The sequence below is a fragment of the Somniosus microcephalus genome, chromosome 11 (genome assembly GCF_052327205.1).
Source record: "Somniosus microcephalus isolate GS21.2 chromosome 11, FLI_Smic_1.0, whole genome shotgun sequence".
NCBI classification, from domain to species: Eukaryota; Metazoa; Chordata; class Chondrichthyes; order Squaliformes; family Somniosidae; genus Somniosus; species Somniosus microcephalus.
Window position 1 is genome coordinate 37,914,273 of NC_140997.1, and position 27,127 is coordinate 37,941,399.

The window sequence follows — 27,127 nt, forward strand, 5'->3', positions numbered from 1 at the left end:
CCCGCGTTTGCCTTTCTCCCCCGCTGGCTGTAATGGCGATTGCCGTATTGCTGCGTTCGCCCTCCCCGGCGGTTTTCAAATCGTGCCTCCCAGCCCCTCTTGCAGTCCGGTCCTTTCCCCCCGGCTGCGGCTGAGTTCTCCGCGGTTTTTTTTTTTTTTCCCGCGCCTTACGACGTCCCGGTCGCTGTGCCTCGCGGCCTCGGTAGCTGCCCGGCCTTTCTCACCGGTCGCGGTCGAGCTCTCTCTCGACGCTGTTGCGTCTCCCAGCCCGCTTGCAGCCCGGTCTTGTACACCGGCTGCGTTTGCATTCACCGCGGCTCCCGTGCCTTACGCTGCCCCAGTCTCAGCGCCTCTGGCCCCGACTTCTGTCCGGCTCTTTTCCCCGGCCGTGGTCGAGTTCTCCGCCCTTATATCCTCCGTTTTTCCCTCCCCTACTTCACAGTCAACGCGGCCGACTTGCTGCTCGTCGCTGATCAGCTTACCCACCACCGTGATAGAAGGGATGATCACTGCCTGTTGCTGATGGAAGGCTTCGTGTCAGAATTCTTCCTTTGCTCTGCAGACCCGAGTCTTTTCTTCAGCAGAATGATGAGGGCGGATGCCTCCTTCTCGACGCCCGTTAAACTGCCTTGGATGTATCTCTGCCGCAGGGTAAGATCGTACTCGTCGCCACTGTTAAGTCTGTGTGTTATATTGAGAATTAATACACAGACCACAAGAGTAAACTTTAACAGGTCTTTACTAGTCGAAGGTCAGGGCGGAACTGCCCAATAAATCATTACACAGCACTTATATACCGGTGTGGTCACCACCGGTATTACAGTATACAGCAGCCAAGATAAAGTAGTGCAACTCTTAAAATAGTTCTCTTAAAGGTGGAACGGTTACATACACCACAGGCTGTAGCTTTGTCATATCTGTTAAAGTGCATGTGCTCCTTGAGCTTACTGCATGGCAAGATTACTTCTCTAGGCACAAGACTACTTCTAGCCACAAGGAATGGAAATGATTTGAAGGAGGGCTCAAATTACAAGGGCTCAAATTACAGGCCCTCAAATCCCTTACAGGAGGCTAGCCTAACAATCTTGCCTATAAGAGTAGAGTAATGAGTGGGTAAAAGGTAAAGCCACAGACACCACCACACACACACACGCTTATGGGAAATACCATACAATTATTTAGTTTTCTCCTTCTCCCTCATTCCCACACTGGCAAACAGCAAGCTCTGTTGGAAAATCTCTCTCCAGAGACAGTACTGTAAAAGTTACTTGTGTAATTGTAGGCCTGGTATAGTAACCTACCAGCACCATAATGGGGCTAGAACAAGACAGCACTTCACAGCACCCTGAATCGCTCTTGTGATTTGCAAGCACCAACACAGTTACACGCATCCTGGGGGATGCAGTTGGTGAGCTTCAGGAGGTAGTATCAGTTGAGTCACAGTGCACACATAAGGATATTAAGTTCTGGTTACCAAACATTCCTTACAATTTGGGAAATGCAGCAATGCAGTCCTATCAGGCAGCTGTATCATGTTCCTGTTCTTAGTCAGTTGTTTGTTGCACATCTGGGCAGCACATTGGCTGGTAGTGCAGATGATGCCTATGCTAAATTAGAAGGAGGTGGTCAAAAAAGTTGAGTGCGTTGGTAAACTTGCTAGTCATAATAGTGCCAACTCTGTGGTACAGGTCAAAACTGCCTCTCCAATGAGCTGCAGCCCGTGGAGTTAGTTTCCCAGGATTATGGCCAGGTAGATGTGCCAAGGCCTGCAGATATGGTTGTTGATACTACGGCAGGTATAGCTAATCTAGCCTGATCTCCCCGTCATGCCTTATTTCATCTTGTATCACAAAGCATGAAATACTCTGATTAGGGTTGTTTGTGGGGAAGTGTGAGGTCATCCACTTTGGACCTAAGAAAGATAGATCAGAGTATTTTCCATATTGTAAGATACTAGGGGCTAAAAATTCGGTATCGCCGCGCCAGGTCTTTAGTGCCCGAAATTTTGCGCTCGCCCGGATTCCCGTAGCGCCCGCCTGAAATTCAGTTGTGCCGCCCCAAGACGGAGGCGGGCGCTATTGCAGGGTTTGGCCGCCTCGTTTGGGGCGATGAAAGTCAGTTTCAGGCGTCCAGCTGCCGCTGCGGCACCCGATGCGGTGCGGCAGGCTGGGGTACTGCAGGCCTCCTCCTTCTCTTAAGGAGGAGCTGCCTGCAGCCGTGAGATCGCCGCTGGATTCCCCCGGCAAATGAGCCCGGCACCACGGAGAAGTGCCGGGCTCGCGGGAGTCAGACACCAATGCCGCGGGGGGGTGGTGCAGGAGTCCGGGGAGGGAGGTGCGGCCAGGCGGCCGCCGGGAAAGCGGCCGGCCGCCCCTCCACCTTTATGCGCCGGCCTCTCGGAGCTGCAAGGCACCGTTTTTCAAACGCTGTTTGCGGCCGCTACGGGCAAGGCGGTCGCAACTGAATTTGGATATCGGCACGGAATAGCATTGGAACCGGGGCGCTGCGCACACCGATGACGTCATCGGTGCCGGCGCAGCGCTACCGGCTAACGCCGATGTTAGGGACCAACTGAATTTCGGGCGCTAAAAAACTTCCGGCGCAAACCACTCTATAGCCAATAAGTGGGCGCAAACGCGACTGAATTTCTAGGCCTAGGAACTGTAGAAGAGCAGAGAGATTTAAGAGTCCAAGTACAGAACTCGCTAAAAGTTAGTAGACACGAATAAAAAATAATTTAAAAAACTAATGGAATGTTAGCCTTTATCGTGAGGGAGCTGGAATACAAAGGGGTGGCAGTTATGCTGCAGTTGTATACAGTTAGGCTGCATCTGGAGTACTGAGCTGGGCACCGCACCTCAGGAAGAATATATTGGCAGTGGAGGGGGTGCAGCACAGATTCACCAGAATAATACCGGCGCTAAAAGGGTTAAATTATGACAACAGATTGCATAGACTAGGCTTGTATTCCCATGAGTATAGACGATCAAGCGGTGATCTAATTGAGGTGTTGAAGATGATTTGATAAGGTAGATAGAAACTATTTCCTTTGATGGGGGAGTGGGGGAGTCCAGAACAAGGAGGCATACCTTAAAATTAGAGCTCGGCCATTCAGGGGTGATGTCATTTTAAAAAATTTGTTTATGGGATGTGGGCGTCGCTGGCAAGGTCAGCATTTATTGCCCATCCCTAATTGCCCTCGAGAAGGTGGCGGCGAACCGCTTTCTTGAACCGCTGCAGTCCGTGTGGTGAAGGTACTCCCACAGTGCTGTTAGGGAGGGAGTGCCAGGATTTTGACCCAGCGACGATGAAGGATCGGCAATATACTTCTAAGTCAGGATGGTGTGTGACTTGGAGGGGAACTTGGAGGTGGTGGTGTTCACATGCGTCTGCTGCCCTTGTCCTTCTAGGTGGAAGAGGTCGCGGGTTTGGGAGGTGCTGTCGAAGAAGCCTTGGTGAGTTGCTGCAGTGCATCTTGTAGATGGTACACACTGCAGCCACGGTTCGCCGGTGGTGGAGGGAGTGAATGTTTAAGGTGGCGGATGGGGTGCCAATCAAGCGGGCTGCTTTGTCCTGGATGGTGTTGAGCTTCTTGAGTGTTGTTGGAGCTGCACTAATCCAGGCAAGTGGAGAGTATTCCATCACACTCCTTACTTGTGCCTTGTAGATGGTAGAAAGGCTTTGGGGAGTCAGGAGGTGAATCACTCGCCACAGAATACCCAGCCTCTGACCTGCTCTTGTTGCCACAGTATTTATGTGGCTGGTCCAGTTAAGTTTCTGGTCAATGGTGACCCCCAGAATGTTGATGGTGGGGGATTTGGCAATAGTAATGCCACTGAATGTCAAGGGGCGGTGGTTAGACTCTCGCATGTTGGAGATAGTCATTGCCTGGCACTTCTGTGGTGTGAATGTTACCTGCCATTTATCAACCCAAGCCTGAACATTGTTCAGGTCTTGCTGCATGCGGGCATGGACTGCTTCATTATCTGAGGAGTTGTGAATGACACTGAACACTGCAGTCATCAGCAAACATCCCCATTTCTGACCTTATGTTGGAGGGAAGGTCATTGATGAAGCAGCTGAAGATGGTTGGGCCTAGGACAGTGCCCTGAAGAACTCCTGCAGCGATGTCCTGGGGCTGTGATGATTGTCTTTCAATCACCACAACCATCTTCCTTTGTGCTAGGTATGACTCCAGCCAGTGGAGAGTTTCCCCCCGATTCCCATTGACTCATGAAGCACTTCTTCACACAAAGGGTAGTGGAAATCTGCAACTCTCTCCCTCAAAACATTGTTGAGGCTGGGGGTAAATTGAAAATTTCAAAACTAAGATTGATAGATTTTTGTTAGGTAAGGTTAAGAGACATTGGAACCAACGAGAGTAATTGGAGTTGAGGTACAGATCGGCCATGATCTAATTGAATGGCGGAACAAGCACGAGGAGCTGATTGGCCCATTCCTGTTCCTATGTTCCAAGCATCCACAACAATAAGGGAACAGTGACTTGTAAAGGGCACTGCACTTGATGTGGCTTCCAGTCAGATGCCATAGCACACCGAGAGGTGGGATAAATGTTGGTTTTCCAGGAGACAATTTATAGACACAGGCCTAGAAATTAGGTATGGCCCCGCCAGCTCAGTTGCGCCCAAATGTTTGCGCAGCGCCCGGAGCCCGTTGCGCCCGCCAGAAATTCACTTTTAGCGCCCCAAGTCGGAACCGGGCGCTGTTCCAGGGTGTGCCCGCCTCCGCTTGGGGCGCTGAAAGTGAATTTCAGCGCTCCAGCTGCCGCTGCGCCACCCGATGCGGTGCGGCAGGCTGGGGTACTGCAGGCCTCCTCCTTCTCTTAAGGAGGAGCTGCCTGCAGCCGTTAGATCGCCGCTGGATTCTGCCGGCAAATGAGCCCGGCACCACGGAGAAGTGCCGGGCTCGCGGGAATCAGCCACCAATGCCGCGGGGGGGGGGTGGTGTAGGAGGCCGGGGAGGGAGGTGCGGGCAGGCGGCCGCCGAAAAAGTGGCCGGCCGCACCTCCACCTTTATGCGCCCCACTAACGCTGCATGAAGGCCGTGTTTCACGAACGTTGTTTGCGGCCGCTGCGGAAGAGACGGCCGCAACTGAATATGGGCGTCGGGCCGGCATCGGGGCGGAACCGGGGCGCTGCGCACACCGATGACGTCATCGGTGCCGGCGCAGCGCTACTAGCTACCGCCGCCATTAACGCTGCACTCAATTTCCGCGCTACCAACCCCGCTGGCGCAGAAGACCTCTTTAGGCACTAAGTGGGCGCAAGGCCCACTGGGCTAGATTTTCAGTATAGACAGTTTTGGGGCGCTAACCTTAGCGCCCGCCCGAAGTTAGCGCCCGCCCCAAAGTAGCGCCCCGTTGCCGGAAATTCAGTGGCTTCGCCCTAAGAGATTGGTGGAGCGCTAAAAGAGGCGTTCCACTCCTATCTTTAGGCGCTAAGCCGGCGGTCCAGAGGGATAGCGCCCAGGCGAGGTGCAGCGCGGGTGCGGTCATTTTTGGACTGACAGCAGACCCCGTGGCGCCGACCAGCTCTTAAAGGGGGAAGGGACGAATTGGTCTGCTGCCACGCCCTGCACACTGCAGCCTTGCAAAGAGGCCTCAACACTGCTGCTCAGCCCCAGGGAGTCATGGCAACGCCAGAGAAGGCCCGTCAGCGTGCCCTGCGCTTCTCAGAGGGTGATCTGGACATAATGGTCACAGCTCTGGAGGTGAGGCGCAAGATCTTGTTCCCAGAGAGTGGGAGGAATCCAACCCACCACGACTACACCAAAGCCTGGAAGCAGATCGCCCAGAGGGTGACGTTCACCGGCGATGCCCCCAGGACCCACAAACAATGTCGTAAAAAATACAACGATCTGACCAGGATTGTGAAGGTGAGTAGCCTTTCCAGTCTCCTCCTCATTCTTGCATGTACACCTGACATGATGGGCAAAGGGAGCTGAAAGTCCTATTGGCCAGCCCTCAGCCAGCAGCATTGGGACAGTCATGAGCATCACATGGCCATTCGGCACTCTACACTTTGTCCAAGCTATTCCACCATGGGAGGCAGTGCACACTACATCAGGGCTTCACTCTGTCCACGCTATTCCACCATGGGAGGCAGTGCACACTACATCAGGGCTTCACTCTGTCCACGCTATTCCACCATGGGAGGCAGTGCACACTACATCAGGGCTTCACTCTGTCCATGCTATTCCACCATGGGAGGCAGTGCACACTACATCAGGGCTTCACTCTGTCCACGCTATTCCACCATGGGAGGCAGTGCACACTACATCAGGGCTTCACTCTGTCCACGCTATTCCACCATGGGAGGCAGTGCACACTACATCAGGGCTTCACTCTGTCCACGCTATTCCACCATGGGAGGCAGTGCACACTACATCAGGGCTTCACTCTGTCCACGCTATTCCACCATGGGAGGCAGTGCACACTACATCAGGGCTACACTGCGCACTTACAGCCCGTCCTTTCTCTTGCAGGCTAAAGTAGCGTTTAATCGCCAGGCGCGTGCCAGGGGTGGCCGCGCCAAGCTGCAGAAGCTCACTCGGCTGGAGGAGCGCGTGTGTGTGCTCATGGGAGCCCGTGTGATCGTCCCCACAGCGTGCGGAGTATCCGACCCTCCACTGCCCGGCAATGGTAAGGACCTCGCCTTTTGGCCCTCTCGCGTCGCACTGGCCCATCCGAGCTACCTCCTTTGCCACTATCCCACCAATGCGCTGAATGCCACCAGTCCTAACTCCCTCGCTGACGCCGTCTCCTCACTCTGAAGCTACTCTTGTGCATTCCTGCTTTCAGCTGGTGACGACCAGGACCCTGAAGCTGCCAGTGACAGCACCTCCGACCAGGAGGAGGAGGAGGAGCAAGCCGGACCTTCGGGGGAACAGTCACGTCCCGCAGGAGAGGAGGAAATGCTTGACACCTCCTCACTGGACGAGTGCCTGGAGGAACTGTCGCAGGGCAATGCAGCTTCTGGGAACAGTGGCGTCCAGCCACCCAGGAGCCGTGCGCGTGGCCCGCGGACTTCCCCCCAAAGGGGGGAAGGATCAGAGGGGAGTGCTGCTGTTCGGCACACTCGCCGCCACCAACACGGCAAGGGTCCCCTAGTTCGGCCCCCTCCTCCCCAGCGGGAGAGTCGCGACTCCAGTCCGGACACCTTCACCTCGGAGGAGGTGCGGAAGCTGGATAAGATGGCCGAGGATTCGGACCGGCGCCACACGGAGCTCATGAGCGTGGTGGGGCGCATGCCTGAGGCCATCGAGTCGCTGGCGACCAGTGTGCGCGAGTTCGGGGCAGCAACTGCCGCGAGTGGCCGCATGCTGACTGATGCCGTCAAGACCCTGGCGGCTGTGATGCGCGCGCACACCAGGACCACAGGGGCACTCACTGCTGCCACACGCGCTGTCTCAGGCAGGCATCGCCAGGGCAGCCGCCGCGCTGGACCATCCCAGCAAGCCGCCCCTCAGCTGATTGTTGCGGATCCTGCAGTGCGGGCCCGGCCGAGTGCCACCGCGCCACAGCACCAGCCAGCGCATCCCAGACGCCAGCTGGCCCACATTGCGCCATCCGTCGCCGCCATTCCCCCACTGGGGCGTCAAGGGCAAGCGGCTGCTGCTGATGGTGGCCAGGCTCAGGTGCGCCACTCAGCAGATGGCCCCTCGAGGCCCAAACGCCGTGTAGGCCGCCCCCCAGCGGCATCTGGCGGAAGGGCATCTGAGCCTCAGGCGCCTTTCCCCAGCCTCGCAGCAGCCACTGGGCAGAGCTTGCGAAGGAGCAGCAGGCCGGGCAGGGGAGGCAAAAGGCTGGGCAAGGTCTCGCCCTCGCGGGCCACTCAGTAGAGGGTGTGGGCAGCTTTCCTTTTATATGGCGGTGGCCATCTTTATTTTGCCCATGGTTGTGTTGTTGGAGGGCTTATTTTTTGCGTTTGGCCGACGTTGAGGTCCGGTTTGAAGAAAGGTGGAGTGACTCCTCCCCAGTTTGTGGGAGTGAGTCGTTTGTTGGGCTTTTTGTGGGGCCCGTTTATTGTTTTTGGGGATTCATGTGGGAAGGGCTTTTCATTTTTGTGTAATAAAAAATTATCTTTATTCATGCAGTCTCCATGGTTGTTCTTCTTAGTGTTTGTTGGCTTCGCCGGCTGAGGACTTGCGGAGCGGCTGCATTCATCTTCCCTCATGGCCCCTGGCCATTCCCTGACAGGGGGCTTAGAAGTACCGTGTAATAAGGTGGCGTCGTGCGGCCCTTGGCCCTGGTCGCTCCCTCCTGGGAACGTACTCCTGCTCCTCCTCCTCCTCCTCCTCATGCTCCTCCTGCTCCCCCTCCTGAGGTGCTGGTCCAACGTCAGGTGGCAGTGCCTGAGTCCTGCGGATAGCCAGGTTGTGTAGCATGCAGCAAACCACCACAAATTGGGAGACCCGGTCCGGCGAATACTGGAGAGCTCCTCCGGAGCGATCAAGGCAGCGGAACCGCTGCTTGAGGACCCCAATAGTTAGCTCGATGATGTTGCGGGTGGTTTGATGGCTCTCGTTGTAGGCCTCTTCAGCAGCGGTCCTGGGCGCGCGGAGCGGGGTCATGAGCCAGGTGCACAAAGGATAGCCTTTGTCCCCGAGTAGCCATCCTCTTGGGGGAGGCTGTGCCTGGAACATGTCATGCACAGTACTCTGCCGCAGGATAAAGGCATCGTGGCTGCTGCCTGGGAAGCTGGCATTGACTGCCATGATGCGCTGCTTGTGGTCACAGACCAGCTGCACATTCAGAGAATGGTAGCCCTTCCTGTTGCGATACTGCTCGCCATGCTCCAGAGGGGCCCGCAAAGCCACATGCGTACAGTCAATGGCGCCCTGCACCAAGGGGAATTCCCCGAGTCTGGAAAATCCCAATGCGCGCTGATGCTGGCTCTCCAGGGCCATGGGGAAGGAGATGAATTGGCTTCTCCTTCTGAACAGTGCTTCGGTCACCTGGCGGATGCAGCGATGCGCGCCGTACTGGGAGATGTTTGCTATATCCCCAGCAGCGTATTGGAAGGAGCCGGTGGCATAGAAGTTCAATGCCACCGTCACCTTCACTTCCACCGACAGAGACGTCCTGCACCTGAGCTTTGGCCGCAGATCTCGGCGAAGCAGGTGGCAGATCTCTGCAATCACCTCCTTTCGGAATCGGAGCCTTTTAACACATCGCGCGGCACTCATGTTTAGGTAGGAGCGCTGCTGGCGGTATAGCCTGACTGGGTAAGGCCTACGTGGCCGACGCCTGTAGCCCCCTCTGCCTCTAGCCAGGGCTGCCCCTCTCACAATGCGTCTGCGAGCCCTACGGACATGGAGCTGCAGCTCCGCGTTGGCACCCCATGCAACCCCCATCAAATCCTGGCAAACACTCTAATTTCCAAAAGGCCACTTGCAGCGCTCTGGCCTGAGTCCAAAAATACCTGGCTCTTGCTGCTTGAAACCAGTTAGCTATCCTCCTTGTTGTGTCTCCAGAAATGCGTTGCACAAGAGTGTTTTCTGAAAAAAGGCTGGCCTTTATACTGGAGAGTACGTCCCCTTTAATTTGCGCCCCCCGGGGCCCGCGCTGGTTGTGTTGCGTTCCTTTTTCCAAACGCTCTGGCCGCCAGCCGCACAATGGGGTGGTCCGACTGAAGTTTGGAATCGGGGCGCACAAAGGGCGTTGCACGAGGATGTGACGTCATTTTCTGCGCGCGCATCCGGGCGGGCGCTAAACTTTGCGCCGGCGCTAACGGGCAACTTAATTTGGGGCGGGGCGCAAACTGCGCTGCGCCCGGGCGCTACACGCATAGCGCCCGAAAATCACTTCTCTTAAGGCGCTAACTGCTGGCGCAAGCGACTGAAAATCTAGCCCACTGAATTTCTAGGCCAGTCTTTAAAGGACCTTGATGTTCTGCGGAACTCTTGGAAACGACCAAGAGTACCATCAGTTTCTTTGATACTGCTGTTATTGTCATTACATAAAGTCTCCCATCGTGTGGTCTGATCCAGAAAATACAACTCAAAGTAAGAAATATTAGTTGGAAAGAAAAAACAAATTCATACTTTGAACAGTTACAAATTAAATTTACATAATAATCTTTTCCAAAAAAGATTACAAATAAAACACAACAAACTACATTAGTTAATTGAGAACGGTTAGGGAAAAATGCATTAAAAATGATCTCCTTCTGTCCTCTTAAACTGGGAGTTTAAGCACCTAGATTTCATGGTGTAAGTTCAACAGGCGAGGATTTCCACCCAAAAGAGCAGAAAACCAGAGGAAGATCTTGTTAACAATGCTAGATTATGCTCCCTCTTAACATGAGCAAATAAGATACATGGAGCCCAAGCAAAATTTCCCAAAAATGCTTATTTGCAGCGAGGGCTGGGCAGAAACACTAGCTAACCAATATTCCGATCTCAATATGTCAAAATTCCACCCGTGGTAGAGACCTACCAGGTTAAAAAATAACTAGGTAACGTACTGGATGTGTTATTTCCCAGACATAAAAGAATCTTACAGCACAGAAGGAGACTATTTGGTCCATCGTGCCTGTGCCGGCTCTTTGTAAGAGCTGGCTAATTAGTCCCACTAGCCCTGCTCTTTCCCCACAGCCCTGCAAATATTTCCTTTTAAAGTATACATCCAATTCCCTTTTGACAGTTACTATTGAATCTGCTCTCACCGCCCTTTCAACCAGTGATTTCCAGATCATAACCACTCGCTGCATTTAAAAAAAACTCATCTCCCTTCTGGTTCTTTTGCCAATTACAGGAAACTTTGGGTTTATCCGGAGGCTGTATGTCCGGAAACCTTGATCTACCGGCAGAAATCAGGAGCCATTTTGTTAGGTTTTTTTTCTTCTCATGGCTTTGTTTTCAACAGTCGGGCTCTGGAAAGTCTCTCTGAAGCTGTTGCTAAGCTACAGAGATGCTTCCAAGGTACGGGCTGACTGTTTACAAGCTGTTGCTAAGCAACAGTGTTTGTTGTCAGATACGGAGATTAAAACCTCCGTATGCTTCAACATTAACTTTGTATGTCCGGCAGTTTTGATAGATCGGCAACAGCTCGGTCCCGTCGGTGCCGGATATAACAAAGTTTCCTGTACCTTAAATCTGTTTTCTCCGGTTACCAACCTTCCTGCTAGTGGAAACAGTTTCTCTTTATTTACTCTATCAAAACCCCTCAAAAAGTTTGAACACCCCTTAAATTTCCCCTCAACCTTCTCTGCTCTCAGGAGATCAACCCCAGCTTCTCTTGCCACGCCACATAACTGAAGTCCCTCATCCCTGGGACCATTCTAGTAAATCTCCTCTGCACCCTCTCTAAGGTCTTGAAATCCTTCCTAAAGTGTGGTGCCCAGAACTGGGCACAGTACTCTAGCTGGGGCCTAACCAGTGACTTATAAAGGTTTAGCACAACTTCCTTGCTTTTGTACACTATGCCTCTGTTTATAAAGCCAAGGATCCCGTCTGCTTTTTTAACAGCCTTCTCATCTTGTCCTGCCACCTTCCAAGATTTGTGTACATGCACTGAGAAAAGCATTTTCAGCAAGCTACTCTATAATTGTTAACCTTGTTAAGAAATGCATCAACAGGCCTTGTCTGAAGATTATGTAATCTTGTTTAGATGGTACGTCCTTGATGAAACCACATAGTAAAACACCAAGGGGGGGGGGGGGGATTCATTATAGCCCAGGAATGGGTGGTAACTTCAGAAAAGTTAGTGATTTAGCGCCAGGCGCTAATGAATCACGCTGCTCGCTAAATTAAGTCTCATCGTTCTAAGAAAGGATGGGAGCGCTAAATCAAGCGCTAATGGCCTAGCTCAGTGGTGTTCCACTCAAAGCACTAACTAATCGCAAGTCATCATTGTCAGAGGCTCTTTCCAGTTCTTAAGGAGGAGGTCCATTGATGCTGCAGAACCTCATTCTCAGCATTTCTGGCTGTGAACCTATGTCAGCAAGCAGGAGAACACCAAGTCCAAGGAGCCAGACGATTCACTCAGCTTTCATGATGGCAGATCCATGCCCCAGGGAGAGAACCCACAAATTCTTGGACTAAGCATTGGAGGAGTTGGTGTCTGCTGTAGAGAGATGGAGGGCGGTGCTCGACCCGGCAAGTGGCAGGGATGCCCTCGCCGCAAGTCTTCCTCGCCATGTGGAGGCAGGTTGCCCATCAGATCTCGGGCAGCACTGTGGGCCCCAGGACCCCCACACAGTGCAGGAAGAAATTTAATGACCTCGCTCGGGTGGTCAGGGTGAGTCGATGCATCAACAAATGCTACATACCACCGTCTGAACCATAGTCTGCACACACTGGCCAAAGCACCATACCCCCAGCACTCACCCACTAACAATCTCTACCTACCAACACTCACACCCACATCTCACACCCTGCACACAATGACAGCTATTCAACTATGGCAGGCACATCACCCAAACACATTGCTCCACACTCACACAATTTCCTTTCTCTTGCAGGCCAAGGTGGCTCACAATAGGAGGGAGCAGGAGCGCACAGGCAGGGACAAGCTGACACCCAATCACTGTCTGCAATGGAACATAGAGTGCTGGAGTATATTGAGGTAGTGGGTGCCATGGCCACTGGTGATGTTGACCCCCTTGGGGACAACAATGGTATGTTCATCCCTACTCCTTCTTCTCACATCCCACTTCCCCCTCACCCGACAAGCGTTTTCCACTTTCCAGCTGATCATGCTGTATGCAAGCATTTCTCCCTTCCTGCCCCCTCCCCTGACCTTAACCCATCTCTTGTGCCTTTATGCTTTCAGATAATGAGCAAGCATCTGAGCAGCCTGTCCCTGAGGGTACCATAGAGAGCAAGGCGGGAGAAGTGGAGGAGGAACAACACACCACGTCACTGCATGTCTCACCCACAGGCACCAGCTCAGACACTGGCACTTCGCGTTTTTTAGTGGCTAGTATATTAGCGGGATCTGCACAAGGTGAGGCACCGGGGACAAGCGGGCTGCAGCAAGGCCAGGGGAAAGGGTAGCTCAGGGGCTAGCTCCCCGGAGGGCGAGTTCGTGCACAAGTTCTGCTGCACAGGACTCAGATGAGGACCTCGATGGGTAGACGTTTAGAAGAAGGGTGATGGGCATGCACACGGAGATGATAGGTGTAATGGCAAGGGTGCCCGAGAGCCTCTCGGCAATGGTAGGGAGCATGGGGGAATTCACCTCCAACATTGCACAGAACTCTGCGCACACCATGGAGTCCATCATTTCCAGTCTGGAAAGGATGGTCAACTCCCAGAGAGACCGTGGCAACCCAGACTTTATGTCGCGTGTGATGGGCGATCTGGCAGCTTCCATTGCAGCACAGGCAGAAGTGACACAACGTCTTAGTGCTGTAATGCAGTCTATGCTTGGTGCCATTCAATCTCAGACTGCTCTCATGCAGTCTCAGCTTAATGCCAAGCAAGCTCTGACTGCTGCCATCGTGGCTGGGTCTACCATTATCGACTGGGGCTTTCACTGTGTCGCAGCAGGCCAGCAATCTGTGCTGCAACAGATTGCTGAGGTGCTGCCCCGGGGGAGTGGCAGTGAGTCAGTGGAGCAGGAAGCTGCTGTCCTCTCTCGGGATGACAGCATTCATGGTCCCACCGCTGGCACTTCCTCCCACTGCCTCCTCATCAGCTGACTGGATGGCTTCTTGCCCCCTTGGGGATAAAGGATCTCCCTCCTCCTCTCCACATCCTGTACCAAGGCCTCCAGTGCAGCATCAAAGAACCTTGGAGCCTGTTCTCTCCCAGCTTCAGCCATTTCAGACTTTCACACAGCAGTTCCTCACAGCAATTCTTGCTGCCACAATCAACGTCCCCTTTAAGAGATGCTGGCTGCCTTTAAATAATGTGGGTTCCTCTCGCTATCTGACCCCTGACAGTTGTGCAGCCAATGAACAGGCGTAGATCATTAATATTAGCAGGCAACATGGATTTCATGTGCTGCCTGCAGTACGAACAACTAGCTCGGGTTATTCGCACATCGCCCTTACAACGTGCATTTATTGAATTTCTAAGCCTTTGTCTACTTTGGGCATCATATTCAAATATAAAATGGTTTTCTTCACTGGAATGTTGAAATACACAGCAATAGTATTGCGAGAGATCATGAACATTATTTCATCATATGCTGTGTTTGGTGTGTGTTTCTAACAAAGGTGAATAAAGCAATGACCGTACTATCACCTCCGGAAATGTAGGCTCCAAGAATCACTGGAACAGATTGACAGCATTATAATTGTTTGGGTCAGTTAATGAAACCATTGTAATTTATTTTCTTCCAATGAGATTTTTTAAATCAAAAAATCATGGATGGCACTGTGATTTATCACCAAACATTTACATGCGTTTGTCATTTATTCATGGTTCTACTAGTCAACCGCTCGGTACGTTTGTAATATAAAATCTCACTAACAGCAACTGCAATAAACATTCAAAAAATGTAAATATTTTACCTTTTAACTGCTTATCTCTTCTCTTCACTCGCTTGTGTTCTGTGGACGCATATTGTTCTTTCATTGGTGGATATGCAGACTTGTCTAATTTCAAATAAAATACAAGGCATGAGTCGTGTAAGAATCCATACGATATTGCAAAAGAGTGCAATTGTGCCACTATATGGCTTTCAAAATAGTTCCTATATTCCACTTCAAATTTTAAAAAAATATTTCAATCTTTAAATTTATCTACTTTAACACCTGAAATGTAGCTGTCAATTATTGGCAGAATCCACTCCAGATGGCACAAGAGGGAAAGAGGGGACTTTAAACCAGCCCGAGAATTGCTCTGGATCTGTCCAACCCCAGGAAATCATGCCAACGGATGGAAAAGGAGGGTTGGGAATATTCTGTGTGACTCTCAGGCTGATATGAAGTTGCATCCCTCACTGTTTGCAGTGGAACTATTCCAGGATATGTGAAACAAAATACTGCAAATGCTGGAAACCTGAAAATAGAAGCAGACAAAGCTGCAAATACTCACCAGGTCTGGCAGCATCCGTAGAAAAGCAGAAGTTGACATTTCAGATCTTAGACCCTTCCTCAGGACTGGAAAAAGTTACAGATGAACAGCAATTTAACAGGAAGAGAAGAAGAGAAAGAGCGAGGAACAAAAACACACACAGGAAGCTAAATAAGAGGATCTGTGAAGTGCTTGGGTGGAGAAGAGATGTTTAAATTGCAGAAGATATATTAGGAGGCAAAAGGAGGTACAGGTATAATGAGAGTAATAAATGACATGGGAGAAAAATTTGGTATCGACCATTTTGAGGCTCTAACATCGGTTGGGCGCTAATTAGCACCGGCGACCACGAAATTGAGTTTTAGCGCCCCAAGAGGGAAGTGGAGCACTAAATCACACGCTCCACTTCCTAGGGCGCTAACGTCGGAGAGTGGGGCAGAGACTTCAGCGGCGCTGCACACTGGGCTGTTCAGCGCTGCCACTTTCAAAGGCTCCTTCCCTCCCTTAAAGTGAAGGGCCGTCGCTGCAGGCTCTGCAATATAAAAAGTACCAACCAAGGCAGCCGCGATCCCGCGCAATCAGCCCGGCACTCAAGCAGAGTGCCGGGCTGATCGGTCGCAGGCAGGAACCCGCGAAAAAAACTAGAACAGGAAAGGTAAGTTTTTTTTTTTTTTACTTACCTCGGCCGCCTCGCCTTTAATCATCACCCCCCGAAGTGGCCGCCCACCCGATGCACACCTCCTGCAGCTGTCGGTGTTTTCACCCGGCGCTGCTGCAGGGGGCAGAAGTCAATTTCAGGTCCGGGGCGCTACCGGGGTGATGCACATGGCAATGATGTCACGATCTCCGGGCGAAGGATATTGGGGCACATCGCCGTAGCGCTGCCGCAAAACTCCCGCTGAATATAGCGGGAGTCGATGTCAGCGCCGAGCCCAGTCATAAATCGGAACGGGAGGCGCAAAGGCACCCAATTTTACCCCCATATAATGAAAGACAGAGTGGGAGATAAGTAGAAAGGGAAGTAAGAAAAACCAGCAGGCTAGTGGCCTGGCTGGACGGAAAAAAAGCAGGTCAACGCCAAAGGTGCAGACCACATCACTAGTAATGTCTAAATGGAAGATCTCTATCCCAAGTACCAATCCACTTCCTCCCACTATCCCCAGAAACACCTACACAACCATCCCACATTGCCAGCACCTATCAGAAAGAAAATGGAAGCTCTAGTTTAAAGTCTGAAGTTGAAGTCAATGTTAAGGCCAGAGGGCTGCAAAGTGCCTCATAGAAATGTACAGCGCTGTTCCTCGAGCTTCATTGGAACAGTGTAGAGGGTTAAAGACAGAAAGGTCAGAGTGGGAGTTGGATGAAGAATTGAAATAGTAAGCAACAAGGAACTCGGGGTTGCACTTGCAGACCCGACAGAATGAGGTGTTCAGCAAACCGATCACCCGATCTGTGTTTGGCTTCCCTGATGAGAGGAGACCACACAGTGAACAGTGAATACAGTACACTAGGTTGAGGAAGTATGTGTAAATTGCTGTCTCACACAGAGGGCTGAATTTTGCCAGCGCTCAGAGGGTAAGTTCGGAGACAGGTCAGCTGTCAAAACCCAAAAGATTGACAACGGGGCGGTATCCCGCTCTGAACCCGCCTCCTTGTGAGTTTCCCTAGTGCCAGCTCTGCCTGCGCTTTGCAGACACGGCACTATGCGGTGGGTCATTCAATTGTGCGTGTTAAGAGGGTGTTTAAAGCAATTTAATCCCCATTTTACCAGGTACAAAGCATTTTCCCAAGTTTTCCACGAGGTTCCCATCTCTTGGGGATCACGCCAGGTAAGTACGTCGGGTTCTTTCATTAGGTGACAGTTGCAAAAGCAGTATAAAAGCTACCATTTTCCAGCTGGTCAGTTTCCATTCTCAGAAGCTTCAGCCTTCCGTATTTGGAACCCACTTTTGAGCTTTATACACTTTTGAAGTGTTTGGAGTAATCTCTCTATCCACTGTCACCTTCTTGGAACAACCTATCTCAATACTGACAGATTACTTCTGTCATCACAACCTTACCTGCCATCTATTCCATCAGCATTGGTACCCTTGAAAAAATCTCATCTTGGTCCACAGAATCCCACCACAATCAGTCCCAACACCAGCATCACCGGGCACACCAGCAGCACACCAACATCCACACCAGCCTTCTCCGCAATCACCTGATGCTGCACTGGACACAGGGCATCATCACCCGTGCATATTGCTGCCCGGGGCGCCAGCTATGACCTCACCACGTGCAAATTTACTTCACTTAACACTGTTCACACCGGCTGCCACATAATGCACCAGGCTAACACGACCCTACTCCAGCACCATAAAGCATCCCTGCAATGCCCAAGCCATTCCTTTTGCACTCATCACCATTGGTGGGGGGGGGGGGGACATTATTTCTCACCATTCACTGCAACTCACTAACACACTTCCAAAGGTGCAACAAATCTGTCCAAGAAGGCAAAGTGGTGAAAATAAGGATTTCAATGCTTGACAACACATTAACAGACAGTTTACACAAACATTGGCTAAAACACCCAAGTGCCCACCCTTGTGTGTTGTTAGTTGGTATGATTGCACTAGGAAGAGGGTGAGTGTGAGGGGTGGCCAGTGAGACGGGGAAGTGATAATGTAGATAGAGAGGGATGGGTGGAGGTGCAAGGTAAGTTGGTGTGAGTAAGGATGTGCAGGAGTAGGGTAGGGAAGGCAGAGTGATGGGGATGTGATGAGTGGCACAGGAGGATGAGGTTGCATGTGGTTTTGCAGTAACGTTTTGTGATCTACTGAGATCATTGAAAGGTTTGCGCCACTGCAGCCTGGTCCTCCTGATAACAACCCTGTGTGGTAAACCACTGTTGTTAGTATTGTTGTTCACCACTGTTGTTAGTACTGTTGTTCACTGTTAGTACTGTTGTTCACTCTTGCATATTGTTGTACTTGTCTGTGCATGCCTCAGCTGACTCCGCCCCTGGCTCCACCCTCATGGCTGAGTATAAAGGTCGCTGCTCGGCAGCCCCCGGCCCTTTTGGATACCAGGCAACCACAAGAGGCATGCTCTGTTCTTTGGTAATAAAAGCCTGTTTATTACTTTCTCAATCTCCAGTCTTTTGTAGCAATTGATAGCGCATCAATTTTATTACCAAAGTTAAATGTTGGCTGCGGATGCTGATCAACCGATGGTGCAAAACGCTGAGCAGCAGGCGCTGCTGCGAGCCCTCAGACCAACATGCCTGGACCTAGACCCCCAAGAAGCGGGTTCGTCGACTAAATTCGCACAATGGCTGCGTTGCTTTGAGGCGTATCTGGAAGCCTCGACCGTGACTCTTGATGAAAATAAACTGAAAATCCTGGCCTCGAAGGTGAGCCACCAAGTCTATACTTTAATCCAAGATGCGACGACCTACGCGGCGGCTATCGACCTACTGAAAGGGCAGTATGCACGCCCGGTTAACACGGTCTATGCCAGGCACCTTTTAAGATCTCGCAGACAGCAGCCCGGGGAATCGGTGGAGGCCTTCCTACGGGCACTGCGGGTACTCGGACGCGGCTGCGACTGCAAGGAAGTATCGGCCGCGGCACATGCGGAGGGACTGATACGAGACGCTTTCGTTGCGGGTCTAAGGTCCGACTACTCCCGGCAGAGGCTGCTGGAGAAGGGTGAAATAGACCTGACAAAGGCAGTGTCCCTCGCGCTCTCGCTCGATGCGGCCCACAGAAATATGGACGCTTTCTCCCCTAATCGCCCCGCGCCGTGGACACCGCAATCTTGGGCCATGGGACCGCCACCTCCGACTGCTGCAGCGATGTCCAAGGCACAAAAATGCTATTTTTGTGGCCAAGCTAAACACCCTAGAGCACGCTGCCCCGCGAAGAATGCTACCTGCTCCGGCTGCGGGAAGAAAGGTCACTACATTAGCGCCTGCAAAGGGAAGACCGCTAACGCCAGCAGCGCCGCGTGCGAACCGTGGGCGCAGCCATCTTGCCCGCCATCTTGGGCTCCCCCAGCCGCGTGGGGATCGGGACCGTGGGCGCCGCCATTTTGTCCGCCATCTTGGACGCCTCCGACTTCGGTTACGGGGGACCCGGACTCCACCACCGCCTCATCGGACGACCGCATCGACGCGCTTGAACATACGCTGGCTTCCGTGACGCTGGATCAATCTCTCCCGCATCAACTGTCCAGGTCTATGATGGACATTACGGTAAACAGCCGCGCCACTACCTGCCTTTTTGACAGCGGGAGCACGGAGAGTTTTATACACCCCGACACGGTGCGCAGTTACTCTCTCCCGGTCCTGCCGACGCGTCATCGCATCTCTATGGCTTCCAAAGCCCAGTCAGCGGAAGTCGGTGGCTACTGTATGGTGACTCTTTCAGTGCGGGGTACTGAATACAAAAATTTTAAACTTCTGGTCCTGCCCGATCTCTGCGCTGCCGTCCTACTGGGGTTGGATTTTCAGTGCCACCTTAAGAGTGTCACTTTAGCGTACGGTGGACCCCTCCCCCCTCTCACGGTCTGCAGCCAGCAGTTTTTAAATCGCCCGCCGCGCGCCATTTGCAGCCTCTCCACCCTTAAAGTCTCCCCCCCCTCCTTGTTCGCTAACCTCACCCGCGACTGTAAGCCCATCGCTGCCAAAAGTAGGCGTTACAGTGCCGGGGATAGGGGTTTCATTAAATCCGAGGTAGCGAGACTCCTGAAGGAAGGGATTATCGAGAGCAGCAATAGCCCATGGCGAGCACAAGTGGTGGTGGTGAAGACTGGCGGAAAACAGCGCCTAGTTATTGACTACAGCCAGACGATCAATCGCTACACCCAGTTGGATGCATACCCACTCCCCCGCATATCTGACATGGTCAATCAGATAGCACAATACCAGGTGTTCTCGACGATTGATCTGAAGTCGGCATACCACCAGCTCCCCATCAGGGCTGAGGACCGCCAGTACACAGCTTTTGAAGCTGACGGTCGGCTCTATCACTTTCTCAGAGTTCCCTTCGGCGTCACCAACGGAGTTTCTGTCTTCCAACGGGAGATGGACCGGATGGTTGACCAGAACGCGCTCCAGGCCACTTTCCCATATCTAGACAACGTCACCATCTGCGGCCACGACCAGCAGGACCACGACGTTAATCTAGGGAAATTCCTCCGGACGGCCCAGCGGCTGAATCTCACATACAACAAAGACAAATGTATGTTTCGTACTAAGCGCCTTGCTATTCTTGGCTGCGTAGTGGAGAACGGAGTCATCGGCCCAGACCCCGATAGAATGCGCCCTCTTATGGAGCTCCCCCTCCCCCACTGCCAGAAAGCACTGAAGAGATGCCTGGGGTTTTTCTCTTACTATGCTCAGTGGGTGCCCAACTATGCGGATAAAGCCCGACCCCTCATCAAGTCCGCCTCCTTCCCCCTGACAGCAGAGGCCTGTGCAGCCTTCACTCTCATAAAAAGCGATATTGCGAAGGCCACAATGCACGCTGTGGATGAGTCCCTCCCTTTTCAAGTGGAGAGCGACGCATCCGACTTTGCCCTAGCTGCAACCCTTAACCAGGCGGGGAGACCCGTGGCCTTTTTCTCAAGGACCCTCCAGGGCCCCGAGATTCGACACTCCTCTGTCGAAAAGGAGGCCCAGGCCATTGTGGAAGCCGTGCGACATTGGCGGCATTACCTGGCCGGAAAACGATTTACCCTGCTCACTGACCAGCGTTCAGTAGCTTTTATGTTTCATAATAAGCAGCGGGGCAAAATCAAGAATGACAAGATATTAAGGTGGAGAATCGAACTCTCCACCTACAATTACGATATCTTGTACCGGCCCGGGAAACTCAATGAGCCCCCAGATGCCCTATCACATGGTACGTGCGCCAACGCGCAGGTTGATAGATTACAGACCCTCCACAATGACCTCTGCCACCCGGGGGTCACCAGGTTCTTCCATTTTATCAAATCCCGTAACCTGCCCTACTCCATCGAGGAGGTCAGGACCATGACCAGGAACTGCCAGATCTGTGCCGAGTGCAAGCCGCATTTTTATAGGCCAGACAGAGCGAGCCTGATCAAAGCCACGCGCCCCTTCGAGCGGCTGAGCATCGATTTTAAAGGGCCCCTCCCCTCCTCTGACCGCAACGTGTACTTCCTCAATATAATTGATGAGTACTCCCGTTTCCCGTTTGCCATCCCTTGCTCGGACATGACCAGTACCACGGTCATTAAATGTCTGAATGACCTCTTCGCATTGTTCGGTTTCCCTAGCTATATCCATAGCGACAGGGGCTCATCTTTTATGAGCGACGAACTTCGGCAGTACCTGCTCGCGAGAGGCATTGCTACAAGCAGGACCACCAGCTATAACCCCCGTGGTAACGGCCAGGTGGAAAGGGAGAATGCGACAGTCTGGAAGGCAGTCCTTTTAAACTTAAAATCTAAGGGCCTTCCGACCTCCCGCTGGCAGGAGGTCCTCCCTGCGGCGCTCCATTCCATTCGGTCGCTGCTCTGTACACCCACCAATGCCACTCCTCACGAGAGAATGTTCTCCTTCCCCAGGAAGTCCACGTCGGGGATTTCGCTACCAACATGGCTGACTTCTCCAGGCCCCGTCCTACTGCGGAAGCACGTGAGGACCCATAAGGCGGACCCCCTGGTCGAGAGGGTGAGCCTCCTCCACGCCAACCCGCAGTATGCTTACGTGGTGTACCCGGACGGGCGGGAGGACACAGTCTCCATTCGAGACCTCGCACCTGCGGGTGCTCCTGAAACACCCTCTTCGCCACCCACCGCTACTCCTGCCTACCCCCAGGACACAGTCCCCGCACGAGACCTCGCACCTTCGGGTGCCTCTGAGAGACCACCATCGCTACCTCCCATTACCCATGCTCTGACCCCTGTAGACGGTATGCAGCAGCCCCAGGGTCCGCCACCTGCTACTCCTCCTCTGAACGAGACACCGGGTTCAACGTTGGATGCTGCACCATCACCGCCGCTGCTGCGACACTCAGGACGGCTTACAAGGCCTCCTGATAGACTTCAGTACACGAATTTTTAGTGCACTTCACCCCGCCGGACTCAATTCTAAACAAGGGGTGAATGTAGTAAACCACTGTTGTTAGTATTGTTGTTCACCACTGTTGTTAGTGCTGTTGTTCACTGTTAGTACTGTTGTTCACTCTTGCATATTGTTGTACTTGTCTGTGCATGCCTCAGCTGACTCCGCCCCTGGCTCCACCCTCATGGCTGGGTATAAAGGTCGCTGCTCGGCAGCCCCCGGCCCTTTTGGATACCAGGCAACCACAAGAGGCATGCTCTGTTCTTTGGTAATAAAAGCCTGTTTATTACTTTCTCAATCTCCAGTCTTTTGTAGCAATTGATAGTGCATCAATCTGCTTGTGTCCTCCTGTGCAATGTGCAAACAGGCTGCATTGGTGTTTTGGGGAGGTGTCTTCCGCCCATTGGAAGGGAAGAGAGCCTCCCTGCGTGCTGTGACTCCCTCCATATAGGAGAGCCTTGGTGCAGCTGTGCACCTTTGTGCAGTGCTCGTCAGTGTTTGCGGCACCTCAATGCTGTAGAACACTGACAGCACAACTGTCAAAATCAATTTGGACATGGCCCCTTTAAGGAAACCGGCTGATGACGCATCATCAAATGACGTCATCATCAAATGACGTCACCGGATCCGCTTTATTTTAATTGGCTGGGAACCTCACAGGGCGGGCTTAACAAGCCCAATCATCGTAAAATCTTGTTGGAGGCCGGGATCCAGACAGATGCCAGGTCCCCACACGCCACAGACATTGCCCACCCCGGAACCGCCAAGGTTGGAAAAATCCAGCCCAGAAGGACTGTTCCATCTTTGGATTGGCCCTTTAAATACTGGAGTTGAGATTGCATCATGCGGGTCCTCATCGCGCCCGCTGCCGCCCAATCATAATGAGGTGGCTGCGTTAAAAAACCACAGATAGACACGCTAAACTTACTTTTGGATTTCCCACACGATATCTGACGGTCCCCCACCCCACCCCCACCCAGCTCTCAACACGTCTCCGAGTTAATATCGGGGCCTTTATCCCTGTTTCACCTTAAACACTGGCTGGACGGGTTTCCCAGGCCTCGAGAAACCCAGCAGCTGAAGGGAGGCGAAGACAGCTGGATGGAACTGCTTGTGGGCCAGGAGGAGCAGGTGTGCTTCTTCCTGGCCCCCCCAAGCTACCCTGTTAACCACCCCGGCGATCAGACCACCCCCCGCCTCACAACTTTGCGACTTCTGACCTACCTTTCACCCACTGATATCCTCCCCCCGACCCTCGATCCCTCCGGGCACTCCACTGATGTCCTCCCACCGCACCCCCTCCCCCACCACCACTCCTGACCCTCAATCTCTCCAGGCCCTCCCACCAATGTCCTCCCGCCCCGAACCTCGATCTCTCTGGGACCCCCAACCGATGACCCTTCGACCCTTGATCTTTCCGGTCCCCCCACCAATTTTCCCCCCACCCACCCAACCCACCCCGACCCTCAATCTCTCCAGGCCCCCCCCCAACAAATATCCCCTCCCCGACCCTCAATCTCTCCAGCCACCACCCCCCGCCCCCAACAAATATCCCCTCCCCAATCCTCGATCACTCCGGGCCCCCCCAATCGATGTCCTTTCCCAACCCGTGTTCTCTCTGGTCCCCCCCCACCCCACCCAAGTCAATGTCCTTCTCCAACCCTCGATCTCTCCGGGCACCCCCACCGATGACCCTCCGACCCTCAATCTCTCCGGGCACCCTCACCGATGACCCTCCGACCCTCGATCTTTCCGGTCCCCCCACCAATTTCACCCCCAACCCGACCCTCGATCTCTCCAGCCCCCCCCCCAACAAATATCTCCTCCACGATCCTCGATCACTCCGGGCCCCCCTAATCGATGTCCTTTCCCAACCTGTGTTCTCTCTGGCTCCACCCCCCCCCCCCGCCCCAACCCAAGTCGATGTCCTTCTCCGACCCTCGATCTCTCCGGGCACCCCCACCGATGCCCCCATAAACCCCCCCACCACCCCGAACCATGATCCCTCCCTCCCTCCTCCAGGCTCCCCGTGTGCCGGCTGGTGTCACAGGCCGACCCACTCGACAGTCAGCCAGCCTCTCAGTCCAAAAATGGTAACCTTGAGGGAAACCTGTACTTCCAGGTTCCTGACCACTAAACTTTCCCCCGCCCCTGCTCCCTCCATGCCTCCCAATAATTAGCGGGGCCATTGTGTGAGGAATCACAGACAACCTCGCACTCTTCTGGTGCAGCAATTTAGCACATTAATAGGTTGCTTCTCAGAGCTGAATCCAATCAAGTGCCTCTAACAAAGTATAACAAGTTTTGACAAAAAAATACTTTTCTATATTTAGGGATAGAGGAACAGGGTGGGTGAACATGATTTGCTCATGTGGACGATAAACATCAATATGGACTGGTTAGGCTGAATGGTGAACAGTACATTATCTGTTGCATTGATTAACATTCACTGTTTAAAATGAATCAACTCACCAGACTTTCCAAAGCAACCAGTAGGCTGCTGCCACGTCAGAATAGTTTCAAGCCATCGGGCCTTGTAGAAATCAGAAAATCCAACAAGGCCACAAAGCGCAACTGCAAAAAATGATACATTTAGTCATCGGCTGTGCTTTCAAACAACTCAAGGCAGTCTGGAACGGCTATATTCAATGTACTTGTCAAGCTGCCTCACGCCCTTTAGGTAGTCTCTAGAAACAGGCTACAGAAAGAATTGATCATCTCAGGGACATAGTTTCAGAATAAAGGGTCGTCCTTTTTGAACTGAGATGAGGGGGAATTTCTTCTCTCAGAGGGTCGTAAATCTGTGGAATTCTCTGCCCCAGAGAGCTGTGGAGGCTGGGTCATTAAATACATTTAAGGTGGAGATAGACAGATTTTTACAAGATAAGGGAGTGAAGGGTTATGGGGAGCGGGCAGGGAAGTGGCTTTGAGCCCAAGATCAGCCATGATCTTATTGAATGGCGGAGCAGACTCGAGGGGCCAAGTGACCTATTCCTGCTCCTATTTCTTATGTTCTTATGTTCAACGTTCTTTCTATTTCAAATTTGGTGCATCATCCCTTAGCTGGCTATATTGTTCTTATTTCTTTAGTTAGTGAATATCTGTTTGAAATTAATAAGTGGGTCTTTATTTTCTTAGTTAATATTGAGAATATAATACATATGTTTAGATCAGTAATTGAAGATTCCAAAGGTTCAAATAATAAAATTCACTAATTAAGATGAATTATAATTAAGTCCAATTGCTGGTAGAGTCAGCACACTGTTTCGATCCTGTTTGATTTTTTTTACACCAGTTCTATAATGTCAGCTCAGCACTCGATTCCAAAATGGTACATTGTTAGAATAAGTATTAAATGTACAAAGAATCACGATTAGACCTGTTGACTTATCTGCATAGCCCTACAATGTTTTTCTATCAATTTTATTGTCTGACGCCCCCAATAATAATTGCAATAATGTGATTGTTAGTTTATTCAGTATATGGATTAAAATGAAGAATCCGAAACATGGCGAGTGATTTATTTTCCTCAATCACTAAGCAGGAACCCTGTGAATGCTGGCAGTAGTTTGATTTTCCACCACAGCAGCAATAATTAGCAATTACTGAGGCATTGGAAGGGGCTCAACCAGAGGTGTTAAGTAGTCACAACAACTTTCATTTATATAGCACCTTTTACAGAGAAAATGTCCCAAGGTGCTTCACAGGAGCGTTATCAAACAAAATTTGCTACATGAGATATTAGGACAGATGACCAAAAGCTCAGTCAAACAGGTAGGTTTCATGGAGCGTCTTAAAGGAGGAGAGAGAGGCGGAGAGGTTTAGGGAGGGAATTCCAGAGCTTAGGGCCTAGGCAGCAGAAGGCATGGCCACCAATGGTGGAGTGGTGAGGTGAGAGTGACTGCCCTTGGCATTAAGGCAGCATTTGATCGAGTGTGACACCAAGGAGTCCGAGTAAAATTAGGGATCAGCGGGAAAACTCTTCACTGGCTTGAGTCATACCTAGCACAAAGGAAGATAGTTGTGGTTGTTGGAGGCCTTGGTAGAAGGATTAGAGGGGAGTTCAGGAGAACTTTTTTCACCCAGAGGGTGGTGGGGTACTGGAACTCACTGCCTGAAAGGGTGGTAGAGGCAGAAACCCTCATCGGATTTAAAAAGTACTTGGATATGCACTTGAAGTGCCGTAATCTGTAAGGCTACGGACAAAGAGCTGGAAAGTGGGATTAGGTTGGATAGCTCTTTTTCAGCTAGCACAGACACGATGGGCCAAATGGCCTCCTTCTGTATGTAAATTTCTATGATTCTATGATTCATCTCAGCCGAAACATTGCTACAGCAGTTTCTCAGGGCAGTGTCCTGGACCCAACCATCCTCAGCTGCTTCATCAATGACCTTCCCTCCATCATAAGGTCAGAGTACTGGGGGTCACCATTGACCAAAAACTTAACTGGACCAGCCACATAAATACTGTGGCTACAAGAGCAGGTCAGAGGCTGGGTATTCTGTGGCGAGTGTCTCACCTCCTGACTCTCCAAAGCCTTTCCACCATCTACAAGGCACAAGTCAGGAGTGTGATGGAACATTGTCCACTTGCCTAGCTGAGTACAGCTCCAACAAACTCAAGAAGCCCAACACCATCCAAGACAAAGTAGCCCATTTGATTGGCACCCCATCCACCACCTTAAACATTCACTCCCTCCACCACCGGCGCACCGTGGCTGCAGTGTGTACCATCTACAAGACGCACGGCAGCAACTCGCCAAGGCTTACTCAACAGCATCTCCTAAACCTGTGACCTCTACCACCTAGAAGGACAAGGGCAGCAGGCGCATGTGAACACCACCACCTTCAAGTTCCCCTCCAAGTCATACACCATCCTGGCTTGGAAATATATCGCCGTTCCTTCATCGTCGCTGGGTCAAAATCCTGGCACTCCCTCCCTAACAGCACTGTGGGAGTACCTTCAACAACAACAACTTGTATTTATATAGTGCCTTTAACGTAGTAAAACGTGCCAAGGCGCTGCACAGGAGTATTTCAGGACAAAATATTTGACACTGATCC

General features: G+C 52.0%; 1 protein-coding gene across 3 annotated transcripts in view; it reads right to left on the reverse strand.

Annotated features, from left to right (window-relative positions):
• Positions 1-27,127, reverse strand: part of c11h16orf89 (chromosome 11 C16orf89 homolog) — a 123,596-nt gene that overhangs the window by 10,919 nt on the left and 85,550 nt on the right. For 2 of the 3 annotated variants that reach the window (XM_086000486.1, XM_086000488.1), the window contains exons 6-7: positions 24,536-24,637; positions 14,484-14,567 (exon numbers count right to left, since the gene is read on the reverse strand). In XM_086000486.1, the coding sequence (XP_085856612.1) occupies positions 14,484-14,567; positions 24,536-24,637 (186 nt within the window). The remainder of the gene's footprint in view (positions 1-14,483; positions 14,568-24,535; positions 24,638-27,127) is intronic. The other variant, XM_086000487.1, reaches the window with a different exon arrangement.